Below are 26,295 nucleotides of genomic sequence, written 5' to 3'. Positions count from 1 at the left end.
ACCGCATGTGGGGCCAGTAGAAATGGGTCACTAACCGATGGAAGGTTTTATCTTGGCCCAAGTGTCCCGCCAGGGGCACATCGTGGGCCAGGTTGAGGAGGAGGCCGCGGAAACGTAGGGGTACCACCAGCACGCGGGCTGACCCTAGTTCGGCGGTCTTCTGTTCACTGTAAAGTAGGCCGTTTTCCCAGTAAAGGTAATGGGAGCCGAACTGGTCTCCAGGGGCCTGGGCTGCGGCCTGTTGCCGGAGCCCCTCAAGGGCAGGGCAGGAGGTCTGCTCTTGGCAAACTCCTCTCGGGACGGTCCCCCTTCTTGGCGCCACTGGGCCAACTCGGGAATATCTGTTAGGGTGGGGACCGGTTCGACGGCGGGTCCGAGGGGACCTTCGTCGGATTCGCTTCCTTCGGTGTAGGGCTGGTCGAGGACCGTGGGGTGCTCGCTTCCCTCGGGGACATCAGGGGCTGCACTGGGGAACTCGGACTCTTCGTTCCCGGTGTTGGACATTCTGGTGGTCATGGCTCGGGTGCTCACACAGGCCCATTGGGGCAGACCCAACAGCTCTAGATGGGTCCTTCTTTCTACCTCTTTCCACTGTGAATTCTCTAGGTCATTTCCCAGGAGGCAGTCTACAGGCATGTCCGTGCGGACCGCTACCCGTAGATCGCCCGAGACTCCCTCCCACTCAAACGGGACTTGTGCTATCCTGCAGGTGCGGACGGAATTGTCAGCGGCTATCACTCTACAGGAGGTGTGGGGGATGATCATGGACTCGGGGACTAGCGTGTATCTAACAGACGTGATGCTGGCTCCTGTGTCCCTAAGGGCTCCTATGCTGCGCCCGTTAACCTTAACTGTCTGGCGATACTTTTCTGTGTTGTCGGGCAGGTAATCTCCTGGGATCATCTTGCTATTCCCCAGGGAGGCTAAGACCATGGCTACGGGCTCCCACTCCCCCTGTTCTTCTATTTCTTCCTCTTCTAGGGCCACTGAGGATATCTGTCTGGTGGAGGGGCCAGTGGGAGTGGATTTCTGGGCCATGGGACATCGGGGATCACCGGCATAGTTCCCGGGTTGCCGACACTTGTAGCATGTGGAGCTAGGGCGGAGCCCCGGGGGTCCTGCGCTCGGGGCGGCTCTCGTCGCGGGAGGAGACCGTGGGGCCTGGTTTCTGGGGGGGCTACGCTGGGGCCCTGACTGGGATCCTTGCTGTTTGCCTCGACCTCCCCCACCTCGCTGGCGGGAAGATCCTTGGTCGTTCCGTGGGGGGTCTCCCCCGGGCCCCTTCTGGACTCAGGTGGCCACCCAGCGATCGGCTTCAACAGCCAGTTTCCGTGGATTGGCGAGCTTGCTGTCCAGGAGATGCTGTCTTAGTTCCACAAAGCAATTGGCGGACAGGTGCTCGTAACCGACTAGGTCGACTAGGCCTTCGAAGATGGTCACATTGCTGCCCTTGATCCACCCATCTAGGGCCCGGGTGTAGTAGTTCACATAGTCCACCCATGTGGTGCCAGGAATCTTCTTGCACTCCCTAAACCGCTGGGGATACATTTCCGGCGTTAGGCTGTAGCGGAATAGGAGAGCGTCTTTCATGTGGGGGTAGGCGTTCATGTGTGCGGTCGGTAGGTCCAGCAGGGTGTCTCTTCCCTCGCTGAGGAAGCGGCTCCACAGGCCGGCCCCCCAGTCCTTCTCGGGGACCCGGTTGGCGGACATGGCAACCTCGTAGGCCTTGAACCACTGCTGGATGTCGTCCCCTTTGTAAAACTCCTTCACGACGTCTTTGGGGATGTGCACCTTCGTTTCTTTGGGGACCACCTGCTCTCCGAGTCCCGGTGATCCGGTTGCTTCTGCTCTGGCTTTCAACTCTAGTACTTTGAGGCTGCGCTCGTGCTCGAGCTGGAGTTTCCGGCCTTCATGCTCCCTCTGGAGCTTCTTCTCCTCTAGCTCTCCCTGGAGCCGCAACTGCTCAACTGCCAACTTCTTCTCTGCAAGTTTGAGTTGGCCCTCCAATTTGAGACGCGCCAGTTCTAGTTCATGGCTTCGGTCACATTCTCGGTCGGCCATCTCTTCCGATGACCGATCTCTCCCGGTTGCTGGGCTCCGGGTCGGTTGCTGGATTCTCTCACCGGCCGGTGTACTGGGTTCGGTCTGTGGCCTCCCTCCCTCGTTGTCTTCGGTCGGGGGGAGGGGTGCTCCGGACTCTACCCAAGCGGTTAGCGCTTTCTGGAAATCTTCCTTAGTACTTAGTCCGGTACTCAGGATACTCAGTTCTCTGCAGAACTGCTTTAGCTCTCTATGGGTGTAGTCTTCCAAGAGGTCTTTATTGAATGCCGCCTTCACACCAGATTCTGTGGACGTCATTATTGCTCTTTCTTTCTCGTGCGTTTGCTGCGTGTGGGTTCAGGTAGTGTGTCAGTGGTACGATCTTCAGACGTAGGTTCCTCGGAAGGGGGCCGGAGGTGTGATGGAAGTCTTGATTTCGGGTGCTTGGGGAGTCGTTCACCCCCCGGGCGGGTCTGGGCACGCCGGACGCGTACGCCTAGCTGTAGTCAGCAGCGGCCAGGGGCTGCCGAAAGGGAAGAAGTCGGCCGGCCAGCCGGGGTGGCCAAACATGGCGTCTGTTGGTCACGTGCACGGGTGCAGGCCCGCGGTCTGGAGATCGTCTCAGGTCCGATGTAGGGATGTCATGTACAGTTCTGGTTGGATGGGAATCAGTTCCACCCGTAGTACTGGGGTTGTGGAGATCCACGAGGACCACGCCACGAGGCCGGGTCCAACAGTAGGGGAGGAAGCTATGAGCTGGAGGGTCCAAGCATCCGTGTTTAGTTTGTTCCACGGGCGAGATGGCGCTTGAGGTGGAAGGCTGGGGGTGGTTTGACTGGTAATAGGGATATTGAGAAAGATAATGTGGTGATCTGTCCAGGGAATAGGAAGGGGAGTGGAGGTGGAAAGTTCTTGGATGTTTGAAAAGATGGGATCCAGAAGGTGGCCCTTTTTGTGAGTGGGCAGGAGGTTTTTCAGGGAAAGGCTGATTGCTGAAATATCTTCCTTGATGTCTTCCGCTATTTTATTCCCTGGATCGTCAAAGTTGATGTTGAGATCTCCCAGCACTGTAAAATTGGATGATAGACAGGCTAGGGAAGTAGTAGTCTCTACCAGTGAGTTGGGGAACTGTTCGAGAGGTCCCGGCGGTCTGTATATAAGTATACCCGACAGAGTATTTTCCGGTGAGAGATGTAGGGAAAATTGAACATTTTCACAGTTGAGGATTGGACTGTCCTTAAGCTGACAGGTAAGATGGGCTTTAGTGATTACTGCAAGTCCGCCTCCTTATCCTTGTGGTCTGTCCAGGTGTTTGATCGTATAGCCTGGAGGGAGGGCTTGGATTATATCTGGGTCGGATGAGGGATTGATCCATGTTTCCATGAGGAACAGTACTTCAAGATCGTAGTTCTGAATTAGTACGTTTATTTCGATACTGTAATTAGGGAGCGATCTACAGTTGAGTAGGGCCATTTTGATTGTCCGTACTTTGGAGGTTGACTGCAAGGTGAGTCTGTATGCACAATGTTTACATCCGTTGTGCTGCTCCTCTGGGGAAATTGAATGGAGACAGAGTTCGGGGGTGTTTGATACTAGTTTCCTAATAGTATCTGACGAGTAATTTATGGGGGCTACAACATGAAGAGTAGGGGTGCTGGGCCCTGGGCTCGTACTGGCACGGACGGGCTCAGACGGGCTTGCCTTTGGCGCGCCTTCGGCGCGCTGGCGGCGCGCCTGCAGCGCGCGTCTGCTGCGCGTCCGGTGGAGGCACATCTTTATGAGGACAGAAGGGCGGTGGGCGTGGCCTCACTTCCCTGCGATTTGGCGGCAAATTAGTTGTCAGGTCCGCTGCAGCGTTTAGATCGGCTGCGCGGTCTGGGAGCAGCTCTAAGGAGGGGCGAGTGCTCAGGAATAACGTGCAACAACTGGTGATTATGTGTTCCCATATCTGGCGTGTCATACAGTTTGGTGCTTACTTTCCCTCCATGTTAAAGAACAGTAGATGTTTCAGCACCCAGGCTAATGTGCTGCATAGCTAAATACATATAAGGTCCCAAAGGCGAGACCAATTGCATTGCAAATGATTGTTTAATCAGTGGTGGTGTTTAATTGTGTTCCTTTCTCCGTGTCCCAGCCTCTGTGGGGGGTCGGAAAGTGGATGGAATGGGCATCATTGATGCTGTATTATGTACCGTGGTAAGGCCATAACAATAGTCCGGCAACTCTTTTCTCCAACTACTGTAGCAACACATCCTAGATCCAGCCAGGTGCCTAGGAAAGGTGCATGTAAGGAAATTGGGAACTGATCATTCTTTTAAGAAATAATGTTTTTTTTTAAATTTATATACAATATATCTATTTTCAAATGTGGATGTTGTTCCCTGGACCTAATTTGTCATCGATACGTAAACTTTGTACAAAATTCCATCTGTTAAGACATATGATCTAGTTTTAAATATTTTATAAAGGCGTTTGACAACAGAGGCAGAGTATTCTAAGTCCTGTAACAGAGGTACAGGTGATAGGTTAGACTTGAGGAGAAAGTTATCCATTTTCTCCAGACCCTTTTTCGAAAGTCAAGTTAGGAGCACCTGTTCTTTCTTGTCTACATGCAGCAGTTTTTAATTTATATGGAAACATAAGCTCTAACCTGAGGCAAGCCTTTTAGAACTCAAACATTGACTGTAATCCACACTCAATTTACTCTTCCTGAAGATCATCAGCAGAACGTTAGCTAGAAAATAAGAGTAATGTGCACTTCTAATGTAACCTTTGGTGTGCTCAAACCTCTGGGCTTGCTGCTGTGTACACCCTCTGATTCCTGGGATGATGGTCAGAATCTTTAGCCAATACCCAGAGTAGACTTGCAGTTTTGATCAATGGGCTCCTATCTTACCTGAAGGACTGCTAACAGGTGTGGTGGCGGTACACTGGGGAGGCTGACCTCAATAATGTCAAACATCTGACTAATGATGGGAACCCTTTCTTTGCACCCTCTCCCAATTTACTGCACATCTTGCAGTTAAATATGCCCCCAGTCTGTGCCTTTGTACAGACTAGTGTATAAGTTACTAAAGTTATCTTCCAAGGGTCTTACCCTCTTTTGTGATCCATGGAAGGTATCTACAATGGCATTGAAAATAAATAAGGTTAACCCCTTCGATGCTGGTGACAAAGCCAGCTCGTCATGGGCGTTACCTGTGCTGCGCGCATGACGAGCTGGCTTTGCCACGTAACGCGCGATTTTCGAATTCTCAGCGCGCAGCGGGAAAACCCGCTAGCGCGCATGCGGTTAATAAAGGATTTCCCCTCTGCAGGTAAATCAACACCAAGCTGATCTCCCTACCCATCTTGTATTTTTTTCCATAAATAAATAGTATTTCAGTGAAAATTGGAAAAAGTTGTCTATAACACTTATATTTATATTTTTAGGATTGTTGAAGAAAGCCAACTTGTTCCAGTCCTTTTTCAAGTGATTTTGGTAAGGCAATTTAGTTTTTTTCTTGAATAAAAAAAGAAAATCAAGCCATTCACTGTCAAACTGCTTGCCACTGCTGTTATAGGAGGAAAGTGTGTTCACGATGGCACCCAAAGGAAAAATATGCCGGTGCCAGGTTTTTTATTTTTGACTGTCACATGTCTTTTGACAATGTTCAAATGTATAATTTTTCATGTCTATGTATGTTATGCTGGTCGCATTGTTAAGCACAACTAATTACTAGTACCGTGATGCTGTCATTGACAGGTTTTCCAGTCAAAAATCTTGAAAGTGAAGCAATGCAGTCTTAGCATTTGTTTGGGCCTTGAAAACCAGAATCTCTGCATTTTCATGTTAATGCATGATGGTCTTCTTTTACTGTGACCTCTCCCTTTCATTTCAAAGTCTGACAGTTTTTAATAACTGAAATATTGCATTTTCATTTTTCATGTGTCACTCAAACAGGGAATACTCTTTGTTATGTAAAGGTGAATAAGATCAGTGTTTTGGTAATCGTGTCATAAGTCTGTTCCTATTGACTGTACTTCAAGGGATGATCAGTTTCCAGTTTCGGCTGGTTAAACCCATAAATGATGACCAGAGATTGCAGGCAAAATAAAACGAGGAGCACTCAAAAAATCATATTTACTATAAATAACTATAACTCGCCACTGTACCATGCAATGTGTTATAGCTAATAATATCATTTCTGAGGTCATAAGTTTTTTATTTACTGCAATAATTTCACATGCTATAACTTAGGTAATATCTAAATTAATAGGTAGTTCATGGAGAAGGGGCAAGTTATAGTTAATCTTGTGTGGTAGTGAGGTGTCAAGACTGTGCACGCAAGTGCGCAAGTGATATTGATTGATAGGTGGTGTGTAAGTATAAATGTGAGTTAAAATTATGGTTTATAGTAATATGAAAGTGGTGTGTAAATGCTAATTTCAAAAGATAAGTAAGGAATAAATGTGTTATGCTTGAGTAGTTTAAGGTGTGTTTGGCACAAATAAGATAGAAATAAAAGCGTACGTGGTGCATAAATCATAAAATTAAGAGATAACGAGAACTGTAGAAGTGTTGTACACTCTAGGGACCTATATTGGAATATCATGTATTAAAATAGCCTGCAGTGGAGTAGCGTACAGTGGAATGGGGTACATTGGAGTGGTTTAAACTGAAATAGCTTACACTGGAGTACGGTATACTATAGTGCTATAGAGTGGAGTGGGGTAAAGTTGAGTTTTGTACACAGTGGGCTAAGGTAAAGTGGAGTGTGGTACAGTGTAGTCTTTTAAAGTTACATTGCATAAACTGGAGTGGCGTTTATTGGAGTGCCATACAGTGCACTGAGGCTGAGCATTGTACTGTAGACTACAGTGGGGTAGAGTGTAATAGAGTACAGTACAATATTGTATTGTGATGTAGTATAAAATATAGTTATACTGAGTGAAGTACCATCGAATTTAGTAATGTAGAGTGATATAAAGTTGTGTTTAGTGGTGTTAACTATTTAGATGTAGAGATCTATATAATGGAGTTGCTTATAGTACAGTGCAGTCCAACTGTCCTACAGTTCCTACAAATCAATTAGGACTGTGTATACAGAAAACATAACCATCTGAATATGGTGACTGAGTCCACACATATCATCAGAGTATGTTGGCCTAAATTCCTCTAGCTCATAATGCGCTATCTCGACCCCTAACCTTACAGGGTACCAGATAGTATTTGCAACCTCATAACATGACCACTCTTATTCCCTATGGAAATTGTGGAAACAGAACTACCCTTTCGTTGTTACTCAGACATGCCCAAGGCTGACACTAGAAAGATATAAATTCGCTTTTCAAACATTTATTGAAACAATTGTATTCTTGTGTAAAAAAAGCGTGCGCTGCAATTATTGATAGGATTACACAAAGCATTGTAACCATCATAACGAGAATGGTGAAAAAGATAAACTTTTCAATCATTATAACATTACAGTTTGATTATGATTATAATTGTATACTCCTATCCTTTTCCTACCTACAGTTTCAAGAGTATACTGGGAGTATCCTCTGCCGGATGTCTTTGGGCAACCGAGCCCCCCAAAGTTGTGAATGATTTATCAGGAAGCCGATCAGGTGTAGAGCAGGCTACCTACTTCAGCAGGTTGAAGGCTAGCATCAGCGAGGCTACACCTCAGGCGCTGCGTTCCAGGATATTCTCAGCAGAAGTACTCCTCTCCCCAATTTGGCTCAGAGGCAGTTTAGACAACAAAAGCATGTTCCCAATGGTATCGGTTTCAAAGATGCATTTACGATGGAATTGTTTGTCTTGAAACTCAGAGCTGTTACCAACAGGACAACTAAATACATGGGCATAGTGTACAGTATTCCTCATGCTTGGATAGAATGTACAGACTGCATAATAATATGCTTACTAAGAAATGTTCTGCCTGCAGAATCATTTCTAAGTAAGTTTACATGTAATTGAAAGGCATGAAAAAATAAAATGCCGTTTAGAAAGAGATGTCAAGTTTAAAACATGTAAATAAAATGAAAACTTGTGCACAGGCCCTGTTGTACTTCACAATTCAGTTGGGTCAATAATAGAAGCATACAGTGTAGTCACATACAGTGGACTATAACTTAGTGGAGTGGGGCAGAATGTACTCTTGTAAAGAGAAATGACATACACTTGATTGTGGTACAGTGCAGTGGCGTTTAGTGCTTTTCAGTACATGCAGTGGTGTAGACTGCAATAGCGGAGACTGGAATAGCATACACTCCAGTAGTGTACCTTCAAGTGGTCCATAGTGGAATACCATGTAGTGGAATTTCGTAAATTGGAGTAGAGTACAGTGCAATAACGTTCATTTGCGAGCAGTACACGTTTAGGGCCGTCCTGTAAACTGTCATATATGAAAGTGTAATAGAATACAGTGGTGAATAATATAATGGCGTAGAGGTGTACATTCCAGTTGGATCGAGTACAGTGTAGTAGCATCCAGTGGATTAGCGTAGAATGTAGTGATGTGTATTGTAGTGTTGTAAAGTGCATTTCGTACAGTGGAGTAGTGTGAACTAAACAGTTAGACAGTGGAGTGACTTGGTGTCAAGTGGGGTGTGTAAATTAAAACAAACGTAGGTTTAAAGTGTGTCCAAAGATGGAAATGTTTTTTTGCCCAAATATATACAATTTGCTTAATTCATTTCAATGTGTGTATTGGAAAATCGTTCATTCAGATTATTTGAAAACAAGGCTGGATTACATATTATGGTGCACAAATGCTTATTGTGGGTAGTGTAGGTAAGTATTGTAACTGTAATCAAACTTTAATGTATTTAAAGTTTGTGAAATCAGTTATTTTGCTGTACTACCACGGTACATAATGATGCCAAATTGTTTGCTGATTGGCCAATGATTGCCTTTACAAATGTTCAAGGCAGGCATGTTGTTTTTAGGTAGGCTTTTCGAGTGTTTGGCTTTACGCATTCGGATATAGGTAAGTAATTGGTCTGGCATTTTGCCATACCTATTAACGCTTTACTAAAGTGGTGATAGGTTTTGAAAAATATTGATACATTTCTTTATTTTTTTTTTGTATAAATAGGAAGTTGCGCAGTACTACCAGGGTACCAGAGAATTATTTTATATGGTTACCATTGTTATTGCACATTTCTCTATTTTTTGTAGCACTCTGCAGGCACCAGCACATTATTTTAAAGAACGCAGTAAGTTTTAGTAATTAACGTGCTACTCTGTACTCATTTTTTCAGCATATGTAAAATGTTAAAGTTGGAAAATACATTTTAAATACACTCTACTCGATCTAACTGGACTGTACACTTCTATGCCATTATATTATTCACCACTGTATTCTATTACACTTTCATATATGACAGTTTACTGGACGCCCCATTATTACTCCCTTGTATATCTTTTTGTATTGTTGTTTCATTAATGTTTAGATAGCACTGACTCACTTATGTCACTTGGTCACTTCATTCCATTTCACTTATGTCTTTCAATCTTTGACAGCCATATGAGAATATATGATCTATAGAGTTAAAGTAAGAACTTACCTTTCTGACAAAATCGTTTGTGCTTTGTGTTCCAATTTCAATTTGTAAGGAAATTAATTTAATGTATTTAAATGGCTTCCTCATGATTAAGTTCTTGTGCATGTTAAAGCAATTATCTTACCCGACAGAACCATCTGTAGCTTTCTTTATACATACATAAGTTCTAAGGGACACAGGGTCACCCCATTGTGTTTGTACAATACCAAACCCTAACAGCTCAAACCTATACCTCATCTTCCTCCCTGATTTGTGAAGTGGTAGAAGTCAGAGAAGGCAATAGCCTGCCATTCTCTCATACCTGGTCCCCGTGACTTCCAGGAGCATCCTCACCACTCCAACCCAGTAGGCTTCCAGTCTATGACATTCCCATGTCATGTGAAGGAACTAAACCGGGGATTCGCTACATCTAGGGTACCCATCTACATGGTCAGGGAATATGCTGTGTAGACGCTGCAGCGTAAGACAATCATGATGTAGGTTTTAAAACTGTAAGCACGCATTACTATTGGTGTCTTTCACTTAGGCACAAGCTTGTTTCCAGTCAGCATCTGTAACCGGGTCCTCCAGGTCCATCGTCCAACTAGTATGGGCAGGCCCTGTATCAATAAGCCTATCAGTCTTCAGTGCCACCTACAGGTGGGAAATGAGACCCCAATTAGAGTCTGGTTCTAGTAAACTGTTAAGAGTATGGGACTCCTCCAGAAAGGCCAACCAGCACTCCTGTAAAATAGCATAATACTCCTTACTGCAGCAGCCCGGCCATGTAATAAAACTGCAGATCTGTGAGCCTCAACCTGCCCTCCTCTGGGTCCAGTTTCACCTTACTCCTCTTACTGTAGTGTAGTTCCTATATTCCCAATAGGCTCTGCGCATTGGAATAATATATCCTATAGATTTGACGTAGGACTTCTGAAGGGATTCGTTTCTGACAACCGCATAAACATGACAACTTTGTTTCCCCAAGAATAAAACTGATCTCCAGAGTCATGGAAAACAATAGATAGATATTTTACTCAGTCAATCGTGCATGCTTTGTTTCATCAGAGGTGCAGAGAAATAGAGAAACGGGCGTTTTCAATAAAAGGTTTTATTGAACAGTCTTCTTTCTCATGCAAGTAATGTGAACTGCTACAATGGTAATACTGGTTGCAAAGTATAATGCGTACAGTAAGAAAAGTATAAAATAATACTGTATAAGCATTGTATGGTTCATAGAACATAGATAAATACATACATAAATAACAAAGGCTAAAAAGTACTCAACTGGTGCTTCTAAAATACGCCTCCCCCAATGTACCTAACTTAAATCAAGTACAAGGGAAGAAGTAAGTGAGGTGTAGCATAGGTTTAGTTTTTCTTTGCCAAGAATCTAACCAAGATTTCTCTTTGGGTCTAATCAGCTCCGTACCTTGGTTTTAGAATGTCGAAGGTCTGGTATCTCTGTCTCGGGACTCAATTTCCCAACACCTTGCGAGGGGAGCTTGGAAACACTGGAGCTGGATTCTCAGCGAGAGAAAGGCAGCCTCTCTGTCAGTGCGTCAGCTGGAGGGTCGGCTTCCTTCGGCACTTGCTGTAGCGAGCTGCTTCGAACAAGTAGATAGTCGAGCTGCTCCGAAAAACTGTGTGTTTCCTAGGGCTACTGTAGGCATATTTATACCTTGAAGGTGCCTTGTTTGACGTAAAGTCGGACATAATAACATCATCAAAGAACCCCAAGGGAATGGTAGTTCTTTGAAAACTCCATGATTTCTAGGACAAATCAATATTCGAGCAAGGGGATGTCCCTGACTGCTGAAGCCGAGTTTTCCAAGAAATCGTTGTGGGTTTTTGGAACTAGTGGAAGTAGCCATACCTGTATTTGGACTGGAAGGGTTATGTCTAAATATGGGTATGATTTCTATGCCCATATAAGGGCAATGTGAATTATACCTATATAAGGGCATGAATCAGTAATTTTCGCTTGAATCCTAAAATGCCATACAACATTACCCACCCACATCAATGACACCAATAGGCTATTGAGCTCTGTAAACATAGCCTTTAGTAGGTCACAGAAAGAGGTCTGCATCACATAAAGACAGCGGGGAAAGAGTGCCATTTTACTTAGGCCCACCCTGCCCAACACTGAAACAGGTAGTGTATTCAAGAACTGAATGGATGCGCGTAAGCTATCAATTACCATTCCCATAGTAAACTCATATTGGGGATCCTAGCCCTGGGAAATGTGGATACCCAAGTACCGGAACCCACCGTTTCTCAAGGTATTCCCACCTCCGGGAGATCCGCCTTCAGCCACTAATGGGAAGAGGAATGTCTTATGCCTAGTGATTCACAATTCCGATGCCCTACTGAAATCCTCCTATATTCTCAACAGCACTGGTATCGAAACTGCCTACCGATATAGGCAAAAGAGTGTCGTTGACATACAGTGGCACCATATGCACCATGTCCCCAATAAGTATCTCCCACTCCCCCAATGTCTGTCTTGGGCAAATCTCCAGCAGCTCCATAGTCAAAGCAAAGAGGGGTGGGGACAACGGACAGCCCTGTCTTGTGCCTCTCTCTATATAGAAGACCTCAGACACTATCCTACCCTTTCACACCCTTGCAGTGGACTCTGTGTACAGAAGCCGTACCAAGTCCAAAAACTCTGGGCCTACTCCCATATGGCCCTGCACCTCCCACGGGTACTCAAAGCCCAGGGTATAGAATGCTTTCTCAATATCTAGTGCCACCAGAACCGCTTTAATGTCCATCTCCTGAACCAAGTGCATCCCGTGGGACAGACACCGTAGTTTCATATGGGTACCTTGCCCTGGCTTAAACTCACACTGATCATCCCCACCAGGTGCATCACAACGTGCTGCAACCTCAAGGCACACAGCTTGGAGAAAATCTTTGTGTCCACTTCAGCATGGATAGCGGCCTATAGGACCTCGGATTACCTGGGTCTTTGTTCTTCTTAGGAATCATCACAATGAGGGCCTCTTGCATTGACGATGTCAGTGAACCACAATGCCTAGCCTCAAGGAACATCTCCAGGAACTTGGGGACCAGCAAATTGGAGAAAGTCTGATAATACTCCACAGGAACGCAATCAGGTCCCTGACTCTTACTATGGGCCATGTCGTGGATAGTTATGCGTATTTCGTCCTCCCATATCTCACCGTCTAGTCCCTCCTGCTAGGCCTCTGTAAGCCATGGCACAACCACTCTATCTCAAAAGGCTACCACCACCTGCCACACGTCCATGTTAAGCACCTTCCATACCCCGCCGTGTGGTTTCTCAATAGGGCATTTATACACACCTGTTTCGTCTGCCCGGGTCAAGGTCAGGACAGAATTAACAGGGGATGTCTTTAGCGCTTAATTAGCCATGCAAACAGGTGCCCCAATGTGTCTCACCTCCTGGTGCAGCTGCTGTCGATAGTTTTACAATTAGTTGCAAAATACCCGACACAGTCTGAATCTCCTTCTTATTAATTGGGAACCTCAGCGTCTCAGGGTCGGGACTCTACAATGAAATTCTGGGGTGCTGTCCCCCCAAACCATATTCCAACAGCAAGGGTGCGTTGTCTAACCGGAATCGTACCAAAAACCAAGCCCCCTCACCATTGACCACACCGTCATCTGATACCAGTTATCTATCCAGTCGGCTGTCCGCAACCTGGGCATGGTATAACAAGAGAACTCCCCCACGTTTGGATGCAGCTCCCTCCACACGTCCTTGCAATTCATTCGGTCCATCATCTCTCTAAGCATAGCGGTCATACAGGGCTTAGTCCCTACTCTTGGGGGGGTGCTCTTTAGTCTTCCATCTAGTATACAGTTAAAGTCTCCTTCCCAAACTATGAGCATCCACCCATATGGGAGCAATTTGCTCTCAATTGTACCAAAGAACTCCCCATCATCCTCATTCCGTGTGTATACATTATTGAAACACACCACCACGCCATCCAGCAGCCCACACACCATGACATATCTCCCCCCTTCCGAAGCCGCAGACCCCTTACAGGCCACAGCTTCCGTGATTCTGGGTGCTGCCAGGACCCAAGTGCGATTCCGGAGGTACACAGCCTTGCATCCGTCCTCCAGCTTTCACAATCTAGGCCTCCACTGTTGGCCATGCACACCCCAATACAAGCAGGGCCCCAGCCAGTCACAAGCACGGGGGAGTAAGGATGGGCCACAAGGCATCATCCTGCAATTGTCGCCCACCTCCTCTCCCTTCCACGTTCCAGGCGAAGTAGAGAGGGCCTCTACTAGCATCAGGGCTGTGCCCATGTGTCACGGTCCGCAACTGGGACTCATTCCCGCCCTCCAGCTGTCTCCACAATGGCCATTGCAGCCAGCTTTGCTCCCCCCACTATCATGGGCTTCCTGTAGGCAATTGGGTTGGGGAGGGTCAAGGACCAGGCACACAGCCCTCTCCGCAGACCCTCTGCAGTGCCACTCCTTCTGGCGGCACCCCTCTGGTGTCACTCTGCCTCAACTCCTCGCTTCCGTAGTCCGAGCAGAAGTGGTCACTGGTAGCCTCTCACACCGCATGCAGCTTGCGACTGCCATAGGCTACCCCTCCCACTTTCCGAAGGAGCGACTCCGGCGCCAGCGGTCCGACCACAGTCTGCCAAAGCTCCAGTACCCACAACTGATGGGCAAGATATAACGAAGAACAAAGGGAAACTCGAGGTGAAAACAAGATGGCTGCCTTTAACTTTTGTAAATGCAGTCATTAGCCAATCTGCTAATGACTTGTCATCACTGTGTACCTCCGACCTATTGTGGTACTGCCACAGATACAGTTAAAAAAAACACTTAAAACATATTAAATACTTACCCTACTGCTGTGCAGCACCCCAAAATAATAATCTGCACATTATAGTATGTAAACCTTCTAAATCGCGTAAACATCCGAATGATGGAAAAGTAAAAGTCTATGAAAAATGCATTGCATTTTATGCCCGTTGTTGGAACCCCCCTTTTTTCTTTGCACCCCTCTTGATAAAACACCGCAAAACTTTCTAGACTCCAAGAATTAAATGGGAGCAGTAGGTTTGCAAAGTTTCACGTACATTCATCATACAGGTGCAAAGTTATTAAGGAACAAATATTTTTTAAAAATCCCTATCTCTGGTTAACCTAACTATAACTACAGAGTGTCTCCTGCCACTCTGTAACATAAAAACTCATACACATTTGTTGAGCTGCTTTTACATATGAGAGGTTGGCATAGATTTTATTTTATCAGTCCAATCCTGTACTGCTGTGCATGTAATGGTAAAATGCCCGGGTCATTTTTGTTGCGTGGTGTAAATAGCACTAGCTAATCCTATGTTTAGAGACTTTGCTGCAAAAAATGGCAAATTTGGTTTGTGACTTTTCCAGCTTGGCTTGGATAGCGCTCATCTAAACCTTTGCCTAATTGTTTTGCTGGAAAAAAACAGACATATGAGGTGGGCAGATATAGCATGTTGTTAATGTTGTAGATGCGCTCCAAAACAGGAGCATCTCTCCACCTAGACCCAGGATCCATACAGTTTACTATATATATGGTGAGATATTTTTAGAAATATTGAATGGAAGCCTAATTATTTGTGTGGTTAGAAAAGTCCACATCTGTTTTTTTTTTCAATTGTGGAGTGGAAATTGTGCCAGTACTTAATTTCATTAGCCTGTGGTAAGGTTTTAAAATTGCCTGCCCGAAAGCCTTAGTATTCATCATATCTGGTTCATTACAGATGTAGAAGAATGTTACAATCAAGGAAGTCATTTTTTGCTCCAGCTTAATTGTATGTCATAGGTGTATATCACAATGTTAATTGTGCCCTATAGCCATCATGAGTGGTGTGAACTCGGACAGCCCATCAACACAACATATTCATTATTATGTGGTTTTCATGGTATGGTTCCTGGAAGTCTCACCATTACTTGAAAGGGGCTTATTTAAGAGATAGAAGCGTATTGAATGGAGTAGGCTGTGTAATTCCAGGTATGTACTTGCTCTGTGCTTACTGCACCTTTTAATATTAGTTATATTCTGTAGCATGCTCCTGGCAGGTAGAATGACAGGAGAGGGATGGCAGGTAATTTGAGGTCATCATGTACCTATCCTTTTTGCAGAGTGACTTGACTCTCAAACAAAGGTATTCATTACATTAATTATAACTAATAGTACACAATTGTGCAGCTGTTAGATTTGGAGATTCGGGCAAGTGGAATAATTTAATGTCTGCCTTCCAAGCACACTCCTCTACTAAACCTAAATTTGCTCATTATCTGGCGGCTACTTAAGGCATGTTTCAAGATGACAGGGAACATCTGTTTGGGCGGTTGGCATTCCACTTTTTCCACTACCTTGTCATGGTATTCCCTTCTATTCTCCAGATAGTCACCTGGCCAGTGCTCTTCAAAACCATATTCCAGGGGCTCATATCAGTGGTCACAAACAGCTATATATGAGGAACTCCCAGGATTAAACCTTTTGTTAGAAATTTGGTTACTGGTTCACTGGGGTGTGAGCCCAGGTCAAACAGCAACCATATGTAAAGTATTTGTGCAACACTTCAAACAGTAGAACAGTTAAAACCCCACACAAAAGATCCCACACCATGTAAGAACAATAGAACTTTATTAAATAAATAAAACAAAACAAAAAATGACAAAAATCCAAACAATAGACCAGGCTAATGAATTTTTAAAGAATAAAGTTAAAAATAACGCCTAAACGCATCAAGAGTTAACCAAGGATATCTGGTCATGCTTGACTGGCTTAAAGTCAAAAGTTCAGGCTTACCGTGATGGAGCACGTGTCGGGTACAGTCCCACATCAGTCCCGCTAACGTTTTATTTTCTCAAGTTTTGTGCCAAGAGTCATGTTTGCATTGGAGAGGGTTGCAGGGATCATCAAGGGGAGCATCGCTGGCGGTTGTTGGTGTTGCGCAAGAAGTGGGCCGAGTGTTACGGATTGGTGGAAAGGAGCTTCATGTTGTTGATCAACAGCAGGCGTTCAAGGCTTGTTGTGCAAAGAGATTGCTGGCGGCTGCTGCCATTGATTTTTGGTGCAAGCGGCATACTTCCAATGCGAACTGGACCATTTGTGGTCGTAAAGAACTTGAATGCTTGATTTAAAGAGCCTGTGACCCACACGAAAGGTCTTGGACCTGAGAGGTATCACTTGGGGCTTAGGAAACCACCACACCTGGGAGCTGGTCGGGGAGCCTTTTTTATGTCCCAGGGGCTCAGATCAGGAGGCCAGCAGACTAGTCCTTGGAGTCACTCTGTTGTCCTGGTTTCAAGACGATGTTGCAGTTTGTGTTCTTCCTCCGCAGGCAAGAGGGAGGCAGTTACTTTAGAGCCACAGTCCAGCAGGGCACCAGTCCCTGTAGCAGCACAGCAGTCCTCCTTCCTGGCACTGTATCCACAGGTCCAGTAGTGTATCGAAGAGTTGGTGTCTAAGGTCTTTCTTTTATACCCAGTTGTTCTTTTGAAGTAGGGAGAAGCGTCTAGAGGCATGCCTATGAGGTGCATAGATGCTCTGGCTTCCTTGCCCTGGCTCCAGACTACCTACAGGGGTATGCAGCCCTTTTTGTGGAGACAAGACATAGCCTATTCAGGTGTAAGTGGGGCGGGCCCAACTCTTCCCACCCATCCTGCCAATGATGACCCATCCAGTCACACCTAAGCTCACTTTTGTGTGTGGCTGTTTAGGAGGAATACACAAAGCCCAACTGCACACAGTCCTATGACTCAGATGCAGGCACGAAATGGTAAAGGCAAGAAAATGCCAACTTACTAAAAGTGACATTTTCAGAATTGCAATTTAAAATCAGACTCATTATGAGTTAGGATTTTAAATTGTGATTCCTGAGACACCAAACAGGAACTGAGTATCTCTTCCCATTTGGAAATTACTCTTATAAAATGTAATTAGATAACTCCAATATTATACTACTGGAGAGATAGGACCTTGCAGTAGTAAAAAACGAATTTAAGATTTTTTCACTAGTGGGACTTGTAAAACTTAAACATACATTTCATACTTATTAAATACATTGCACCCTGCCCTCTGGGCTGTCCAGGGCCTCCCTTAGGGGTGACTTATTTGTATTTAAAAGAAAGGTTTAGGCCTGGCAAACATTTGCTTTGCCAGGTTGAAATAGCAGTTTAAAACAACACTCACAGGCCCTTCAATGACAGGCCTGAGACATGTTTAAAGGGCTACTTAAGTGAGTAGCACAATCAGTGTTGCATTCCCATTAGTAGCATTTAAATTAATGGCCCTGGGCACAGGTAGTGCCACTTTACTAGGTACTTAAGGGGAGAGGAGTTGGCCTAACGGCTAGGCCGGTCGACCTCGAATCTGGGGAACTGGGTTTGAGTCTTGCAGTGACTCTGAACATCCTGTGATTCTGGACAAATCACGTAATCTCCCTGTGCCTAATAATAATGAATGTGTCCGCATTAGAATGCAAGTGGTTCTATCTAATGCGCTCTGATACCCGATTCGGGTCAAGTTTGCGCTATATAACACTCTGTAAAATAAAATAAATAAAACTTACAAGTAAATTAAATATGTCAATTGGGTATAAGACAAACTAACATATTTTAGAGAAAGAGCACAAGCACTTTAGCACTGGTTAGCGGTGGTAAAATGCATAGAGTCCTAAGGCCTTCAAAAATAGGAGTCGGAGGCCAAAGGTTAGGGGGAAACATGCCAAGGATGCCAGGTCTAACACCTTTCAATTGTTTCTACCTCCTTCAACAGTGCTAGTAGACAGAACAAAGGATACTGGAGCAGGGTAATGTGTCTAGCCCTAAAATGAAGTGTTGAATGCGATTGGATTGAATAGTGCAGCTCATTTTCTACGTTTTGGATATGAGGGACAAGAGAGAGTCAAAGGGCCATTACCAGAAAATGGGAAATCACCAATCTAAGCACTTCAGGAGAGAGGCTGGTCAGATCTCTGTCTTTCTGGAGACCGAGGAGGAAAGAAAGTGAACCTCTTCCTCTATGGCTGTATGAATTCATAATATCACGAAGAGCCTAGTGTTGACTGTTGAATTCCTAGTCCTATCTGACTCTCTCTTTTTTATGGGCTGGCTAGACTGCTTTTGATCTGCCTGACCAGCTGATCAAAGGCACAGCTTGTTCACAGTTCATCAAATTAAAGGCATTGTGAAGGCAAGGGCATTTGTAGGTCCTGCGAGCGGTATCCATCCGAATTCATGACTATTCAGAAGTGAATAATGAAGACAAGGGAGCCAATGAATCAACCCCCGATAGCAAATTAAAATAAAGTTACATTACGGTTTCCCATGGGTCTTCTGTTGTATTTTGACAAACTGTCCCGCAAGGCTAAGCCAGACTCTGACACCGGAGCCGACAAGCTGATCATTCATTTATTCAATGCCAGGCTCATTTACTACAGCTGTAAGCCTGCTACCTTTAATTGATTTGTTTTCGTGCTATGAAACAGGGAATCATAATGTTAGGCCTTCACAGGGGTGGGAGGTTTACAGAACCTCTAGTGGCACGATTTTCGGATAATGAAAGAATAAAGTAAAAGTATGTTAACCTTTCTGAGCCCCACTCCAAGCATAAGATAATTGCTCGTCGTTCATTGGCTGATTTCTACCAACCCTTCCTATCATAACGATTTATCATACACTCTTAAAAGTTAGGCAGTGCAGGTCTCTACCCTGATGCCTGGCTTAGCTCCTGCGTGAATCAACAGACGAGATGACGTCTATGGATCTTTTCTCGCGTAAATAAGCACCGAGTCTCATTTTCTCGGAGAGTAGCCCTACACTGTTGAGCTTCTCCACCACTTACATTAGAGGCCTGAATCTCTTACATTTCCATGTAATTTAAATGTCCTTCCTTGTATTTTGCAAACAATATGAACATATGCAAAAATGCATAGGCTTTTATAGTCGCAGTCTTTTGGCTGCACACTTCAGAAATCCTTTTGGTGCTCTTTGGGTGTCCTAGATCAATCAAAGAAGCGGAAAAGAATCCTAAATCTATGCACCACTTGTGCAATTCAAGCAGTGATCTTCTACATTTTAATTGTGTCTCTTTGATTTGTTTTTACCAAATATTGAAAACCTAAGGCTTTTAATAATAGTAAAACACTGTATTTTACTGTGCTTCCCACATTTGCAGACAATTTGTTTGGCAACTGTTTTCTCTCCATCCCGAATTTCGAATCCTTGCAGCGGGAACCAGTGGCAGTCCGGTGTCCAAATGCCTTTTAGCCTTCAAGAGAAGCAGTTGGAGAAATGTTCAAAGTGCACAAAATTCTACATATACTTTATGAATTAACTTCGTGTTTGTGACAAAAGACATACAAATCTCCTCTGCAGTCAATATCATGAGCTTTAGTAAGAACATCTTATGTCTCTGCCAAATGTAAATTAGTTTGGTGTTCTTTCTTTGCCTTATAGTGCCATCACTTTAAGTTGACGAATTCTCTAGCCAATGACGGACGAAGGCTGGTAGAAGACCAGTCATTTAAAGCGCCGGGCCAAAAGCTTCCTCTAAGGGTATTGTTAGCAATACGTTTTCTTGCAAGCTACTCTGTCAAAACTCAGAACTAAAAATAGTATAAGGTAGGCAATCTGAAAATTTGGAACATTGCCTACTTTATTACACTTCCAAAAAGTGCCACGCATGATATAAACCCCAAGTAATGCGAAATAATAGGGCATGTTATCACCATGTTGAAACAAGCATTGGCAAAGCCAGTAGGTCTCGCCTTGTTGTCTTATTGACCTTACCGATGCTGGACTGAGAAACGCTGCTTTTTGCTGTAACTTACTTTCCAAGTGTCGTCATCTTCTCATTGTTGGACTTTGCCCTGTCTTGTGTTGGGTATACAACTCAATTAAATAGTCACAAAAGTCATACAATCCTTTAACCAAAGCATTCTCGTTAGGCAACAACAGTCTTTTGTGTCTAAAAATCGCCAAACTTGAGTGTGACTCAAAACTTTCAGAAAGCCTCTTATGCGTTCAAAAACCCAATCACAAGTAGATATTCTCAGAAAACAATTCAATCTAATTAGTGCTAATCCAAAAGCCCATCCAGTCCAACGGTAAGGGCCCCTTACCCTTCATGTGAATAACCCTAGCCTTAGTAGACAATTTGTATGTTGGTTGTTTGTAGAATACCCCAAAAGCTGTTGCAGATTAAAATCTTGGTTTCTAATTGTAAGTCTTGCCAAATTCCCTCAGGTGTTCTTACGTGCTTTGACGTTAAAGTTCTTCCTGGCTACGTTTGATGCCAGTGGTTGTAATGTTGTTTATTTTACATTCGAAGAGGAGAGTAAATGCGTACTTCTCACAAGTGGTTAACTTTTGTATTTAGCATAGGATCATGGTTCCTTGAACTCATGTTATGTTATGCAGATTTGTAGAGGGCACTATCACCTGGGAGGTTAGTATCCTGGGGCTGAGCAGGTATGAGTCTAGCCAAACCTACGGCCTAGTGGGACCCCTCAAAGAGCCAAGTCTTGAGCTTCTTGCGGAATTCAAGAAGTGAGGAGGAGGCTCTTATGTGTTGCAGCAGGGTGTGACCCACACTTTAGGAACAATATACGGGAAGGCTCAACCACTTGATCTGATTTTCCGTATGAGTTGGATGTGTGCTAGTAGGAGTCCTGATGAGCAGAGGTGTCCGGAAGGTCTGTGAAAGCGGATGCGTTTATGAGGTATGTTGGGTCAATGTTATATAGGAGCTTGAAAGTGTGGGTGAGGAGTTTGAATTGTGCTAATTTGTCTATAGGGAGCCAGTAAAGTTCCTTCAGGTGTGGTGATGTGAGTGTGGCGTGTGAGGTTGAGAGTGATTCTGGCTGCCAAGTTCTGAATGGTCATTAAGAAAATGGGGTAGCCCATAAGGTATGGACCTGGGTATACAATGATATAAACAAACAGTGGTCCTGAACCTATAGATTATAGCAATTGACTTAATCAATGATGAATCAATACTTGTAGTAGAGCAACAGTATCCAGTCTGCTCTATAGTACTCCAATACTTCTTATACTGCGAAAAAACCTACCACCACGGTTAAAGAAAAATATTTATTCTATTTCATTTAAATTTCATTTGTTATGCTCATATTGTTACAATACATGATTCAAAAATGAGTAAAAACAGACAGGTTGCCCCAAAGGGAGCGTGCAAAGGAAAGGTGTGATCAGAGATTTGAAACAAGTGAAAGGAAGGGAAATACACAGAGGTGGGCAAGGAATTATTCACATTATTTTACAAGCAATATCGGACATATAATTCACCGTATTGAAAACCTGGCCAAATTATAGTTTGTATTATTGCAATCACAACATTGTAATACATAGACCTATTTGCACTATCAACAATGGTGTTGCACGGATCGGTCCAAGGTAAAGTAAAGAAAGTGTCGACGTTTCGACTCGACTTAACCCGACGGTGATTTAAACCTGGGGATTGCGAGTCTTCATCAGGACTGTAGGAACAAACAGGGGCAACCAAGGGATTTATTAATTACCCCTTCAGAATAGAGCAAGCGATAGAAGGAGATCCAAATCAACACTTCCCAATAGTTATCCTTGAGCCCATGTCCTCATCCATGTAGGGAAGGCGATACTTCATTCGCAATTCACTGGCGAAATGATACCATCGTGGATGGCGGCATTCTGAAGCACAGGGAGGCTCGGGTGTGTAAACGGTCAGTTTATTGACTATCGGAAAACTATTGGGATTTCGTTTTTAACCGCTGGCTTACCTGTGAATTAGTAGATTAGAATCAGAATTATGGGAATCCAGGAGTAGGAGTCCGGAAATTAGGACCCTCCCAATTTGTGGTGCAGTGTATCACAAGAAATCATCAATGAGAACTCCAGATACTTATATCAAGGTATCATTTCGCCAGTGAATTGCGAATGAAGTAACGCCTTCCCTACATGGATGAGGACATGGGCTCAAGAATAACTATTGGGAAGTGTTGATTTGGATCTCCTTCTATCGCTTGCTCTATTCTGAAGGGGTAATTAATAAATCCCTTGGTTGCCCCTGTTTGTTCCTACAGTCCTGATGAAGACTCGCAATCCCCAGGTTTAAATCACCGTCGGGTTAAGTCGAGTCGAAACGTCAACACTTTCTTTACTTTACCTTGGACCGATCCGTGCAACACCATTGTTGATAGTGCAAATAGGTCTATGTATTTCAATGTTGTGATTGCAATAATACAAACTATAATTTGGCTAGGTTTTCAATACGGTGAATTATATGTCCGATATTGCTTGTAAAATAATGTGAATAATTCTTTGCCCACCTCTGTGTATTTCCTTTCCTTTCACTTGTTTTCAAATCTCTGATCACATCTTTCCTTTGCACGCTCCCTTTGGGGCAACCTGTCTGTTTTTACTCATTTTTGAATCATGTATTGTAACAATATGAGCATAACAAATGAAATTTAAATGAAATAGAATAAATATTTTTCTTTAACCGTGGTGGTAGGTTTTTTCGCAGTATAATAAGTATTGGAGTACTATAGAGCAGACTGGATACTGTTGCTCTACTACAAGTATTGATTCATCATTGATTAAGTCAATTGCTATAATCTATAGGTTCAGGACCACTGTTTGTTTATATCAAGTTCTGAATGGTCTGCAGCCTTCGGTTTATGTTTTTGTGATTTTGCATCTTACTTTATTAGACCCCATCCATGGGAGTTTGGTTGTTATTCATCCTTTGTCAGTGTTGTGAATCTGCAGTCGTTAATGACCTATTGTGCTTTTTTGCAGTGATCAGCATTCTTGAATTGAATATTAATTGACGAATAATACCAAAACAAATCTACACCTTATAATTTGTTCTATAGAGCCTCTTTACAATTATCTAGTTGTTTCATCACAATTGTCTGATTACCATACTATTACTTGCCACGTTTGATGTCAATGAATAATCACGGACAAGAATCAAAGCAAGCACCACCTTGCTGCAGCCCTCAAAGCCCAACCCTCCACCCTCAGGTGGTAGCCAGGTGCACAGTTGCACATTCCGAAAACAAACTCAAATGTTAGCAAACACTGCAAAATGTTTCTTAACTCCAGGACACCACCGATCGACTGTTACTTGGTATAAAGTGTGGTCTACCCACATCTCTGTGTACAACACCTGGCCTGCACCATCCTGCCTTAATTGTCCCCCAAACTGCGTGATGATTTGTAACATCCCTCTGATGTAGGTTGAGTGTATACTCGTCTGTATGTAATCATGGTCTGTTGTCCATCGTGTACATTTCATGGCACATCACGCATTATTAGGGCGTTTGGTGAGGCACACCAGCCGTTGTAGAGTTCAGCCTTAACTCTAGGCTTTCAGAGAAACATAGTGCTTACTGCAGTCACTGCTCTGCCTCGTCAGAGAGGCTGCAGGAATCCGCATTCTCTGCGACATGTGCCTGTATCTGTGTTGTAGATCAGTGTGTTCAACAGTAAATCAGATTAGTAAACATCATATCTGAGCAGCAGCACACGCCACTGCAGTAACACAAAATAATCCACCCTTTATCATTTCTGAGTTTGCACTTGCCAAGATTTAAATAACCTACAATATTTCACATTTGATACAATCACCTCTTCATCAGATTTGGTTCTGCAAGTGGGCGGGTGTTGTAGATACACGGTATCTGCCGGCCCTCCACCCTGGGATCGAACTTCTACTTTAGTGAATAAAGTATGCCGGCTTTTAATTCACCCAGTGCATTGGATTGTCATCTTTTGAAGAGAATGGTGCGTCATTAAATATCAGGCCGAGCTAACGTCCTTACAAATGTAATCTAATATACCTTGTAATAGTAAATTAGAATGACATTCAAATTGAACGGTTCTGTGTTTGAATCGCTGTTGTCTTTCATTGAGGCCTCGCTTGTTCCAGAGTAGCTCAGTGGTGGCCCACACCCTGTGCTCAGTTTCATCATTCACTTCATTTGTCATGTTTTGTAGCCTGTCCCTTCATAGTGGTTGAGCCTCTTCTGAGCACGAGTCTCTTAAATAATGACGACTGCATTGTGGCTCAGGGAGATACAGATCATAACGTTGAGTAAAAATCGAAAACCAATAAACATGAATTTATTTAAATGTAAATGTAAATGTACATGTATTTATATAGCGCAAATTACCCACATCGCAGGCATCTAAGCGCTTGCTTAGGGAACCCGTCCTGGTATTCCCCTGTGAGATGACCCCAGCAGGGTATCCACAAGGTGAAAGCCAGGCATCCCGCCGCGAGGGGCCATTGTGGAGATTAAGCAAGCTATTGCCCAGAGTCGCAGAGTGTGAACCCGTGAGTCGAGTAGGCACCGGAGCGAGAATTATCGAGTCCGTGGAATTATTGAGCCCAAGCCCCGTCGAGGAGGGGAATTGAACCCTGGTCCAGGGCCGATCTCAGCTTCCGGGTCTGCCGCCTCTAACCCCTGAGCCACACTTCTCCACAGAGATTTAACACCATGCGCGCTAGCGGAATTCCGCTCGCACGCTGGGTTTTGCGGAAACGCACTTTACGTGACGAGCTGGGCTCGTCATCAGCGTGCGAGGAGGCTACGCCATGACGAGCCCAGCTCGTCATCAGCGTCGAAGGGGTTAAAATATTCACAAATGGAAAATAAGTTGTCAGAAGATTCCTGCCATCCCCCACCACCACCACCACCACTGCGGAAACAACAGGGGGAGGGCTAAAGAGTTAACATTTGACTCCTTCTTCCCGGGGAGTGTGCAGAGCCGTACTGGGAACCAAAGCCGGCCCTGGCAAAGTGCTCTCCCCTCCCCATCTTCCCCCACCCCCCTCCGCAGGCGGTTGGGTTGCCGCCTAGCTATTTGCCATGGCCGGTTTTCTGCCGATTTTGTTACAGGGACTATTTTGCAGCCGTGCTGCAAAAAACGACCCTGTAACAAAAACGGCCCCCAGGGGCTCTCACCCGTGTGGTGCGGCGCACCAGGGGATTGCCCGGTGCCTGCTACGGCCAGTACGGCCCTGGGAGTGTGGGAGGGTTTTCTGAGATTTGGTCAGGCTACATCCAGTGGCTGCCCCTCTGCTAAGGCGAAGGAGCTAAGCCTCACTGCTTTTCGCAGTGTTAAAAAAATAAAAATAAAATGATATCAACTGGACATTATTATAATTGTATTTGTTCCTGCTGCAGTGTATTGGCAGGGCAGGGTGGCTCTGCTCTGCTGACAGAGCAGGGGAGGAGTTGTTTGCACTCTCTAAGTGCACATTAATGTTTGGCTGGCCGACTCGGGCCGGCCAAACATTCATGTTCACTTAGTATGTACTCCACCCATTACAGCCTGGGTGGAGAACATGCCCCAGGCTCCCATTCCCTACCTGAGCACCATACCACGGTTCCCAGACCAATCACAACGCTGCATTGCAGTGTTGTGATTGGCTATGGCTGAAAGCCAGGAAATGGACGGAAGAGAGGTGGCAGCTGGCTGGTAAGTTAATTTTTCTTTTGTAACCCCCCCCCGCCCCACTGCTGCTTCACGGGAGCAGCCGCCACTGACTACATCTCTGTTAAAACGACAATGCCATGATATTTGTTGTTTTACCTCAGCATTTTCCAATGCTGTCTGATCTCCTGTGACATTTTCAGTATGTGGTTTGATTGTGGGGAGAAGGAGCTTACTAGAGAAGAGGAATGGCATTGGATCAAGTTTGCC

General features: G+C 44.6%; 1 protein-coding gene across 1 annotated transcript in view; it reads left to right on the top strand.

Annotated features, from left to right (window-relative positions):
* Positions 1–26,295, top strand: part of ULK4 (unc-51 like kinase 4) — a 1,855,260-nt gene that overhangs the window by 891,802 nt on the left and 937,163 nt on the right. Inside the window, exon 31 of the mRNA XM_086941729.1 lies at positions 5,473–5,521. Coding sequence (XP_086797855.1) covers positions 5,473–5,521 — 49 coding nt within the window. The remainder of the gene's footprint in view (positions 1–5,472; positions 5,522–26,295) is intronic.

Source organism: Lissotriton vulgaris, chromosome 10 (genome assembly GCF_964263255.1).
Source record: "Lissotriton vulgaris chromosome 10, aLisVul1.2, whole genome shotgun sequence".
In the NCBI taxonomy this organism is placed as follows: domain Eukaryota; kingdom Metazoa; phylum Chordata; class Amphibia; order Caudata; family Salamandridae; genus Lissotriton; species Lissotriton vulgaris.
The sequence above is the reverse complement of the archived record's forward strand: the minus strand, read 5'-3'. Positions and strand labels throughout refer to the sequence as shown.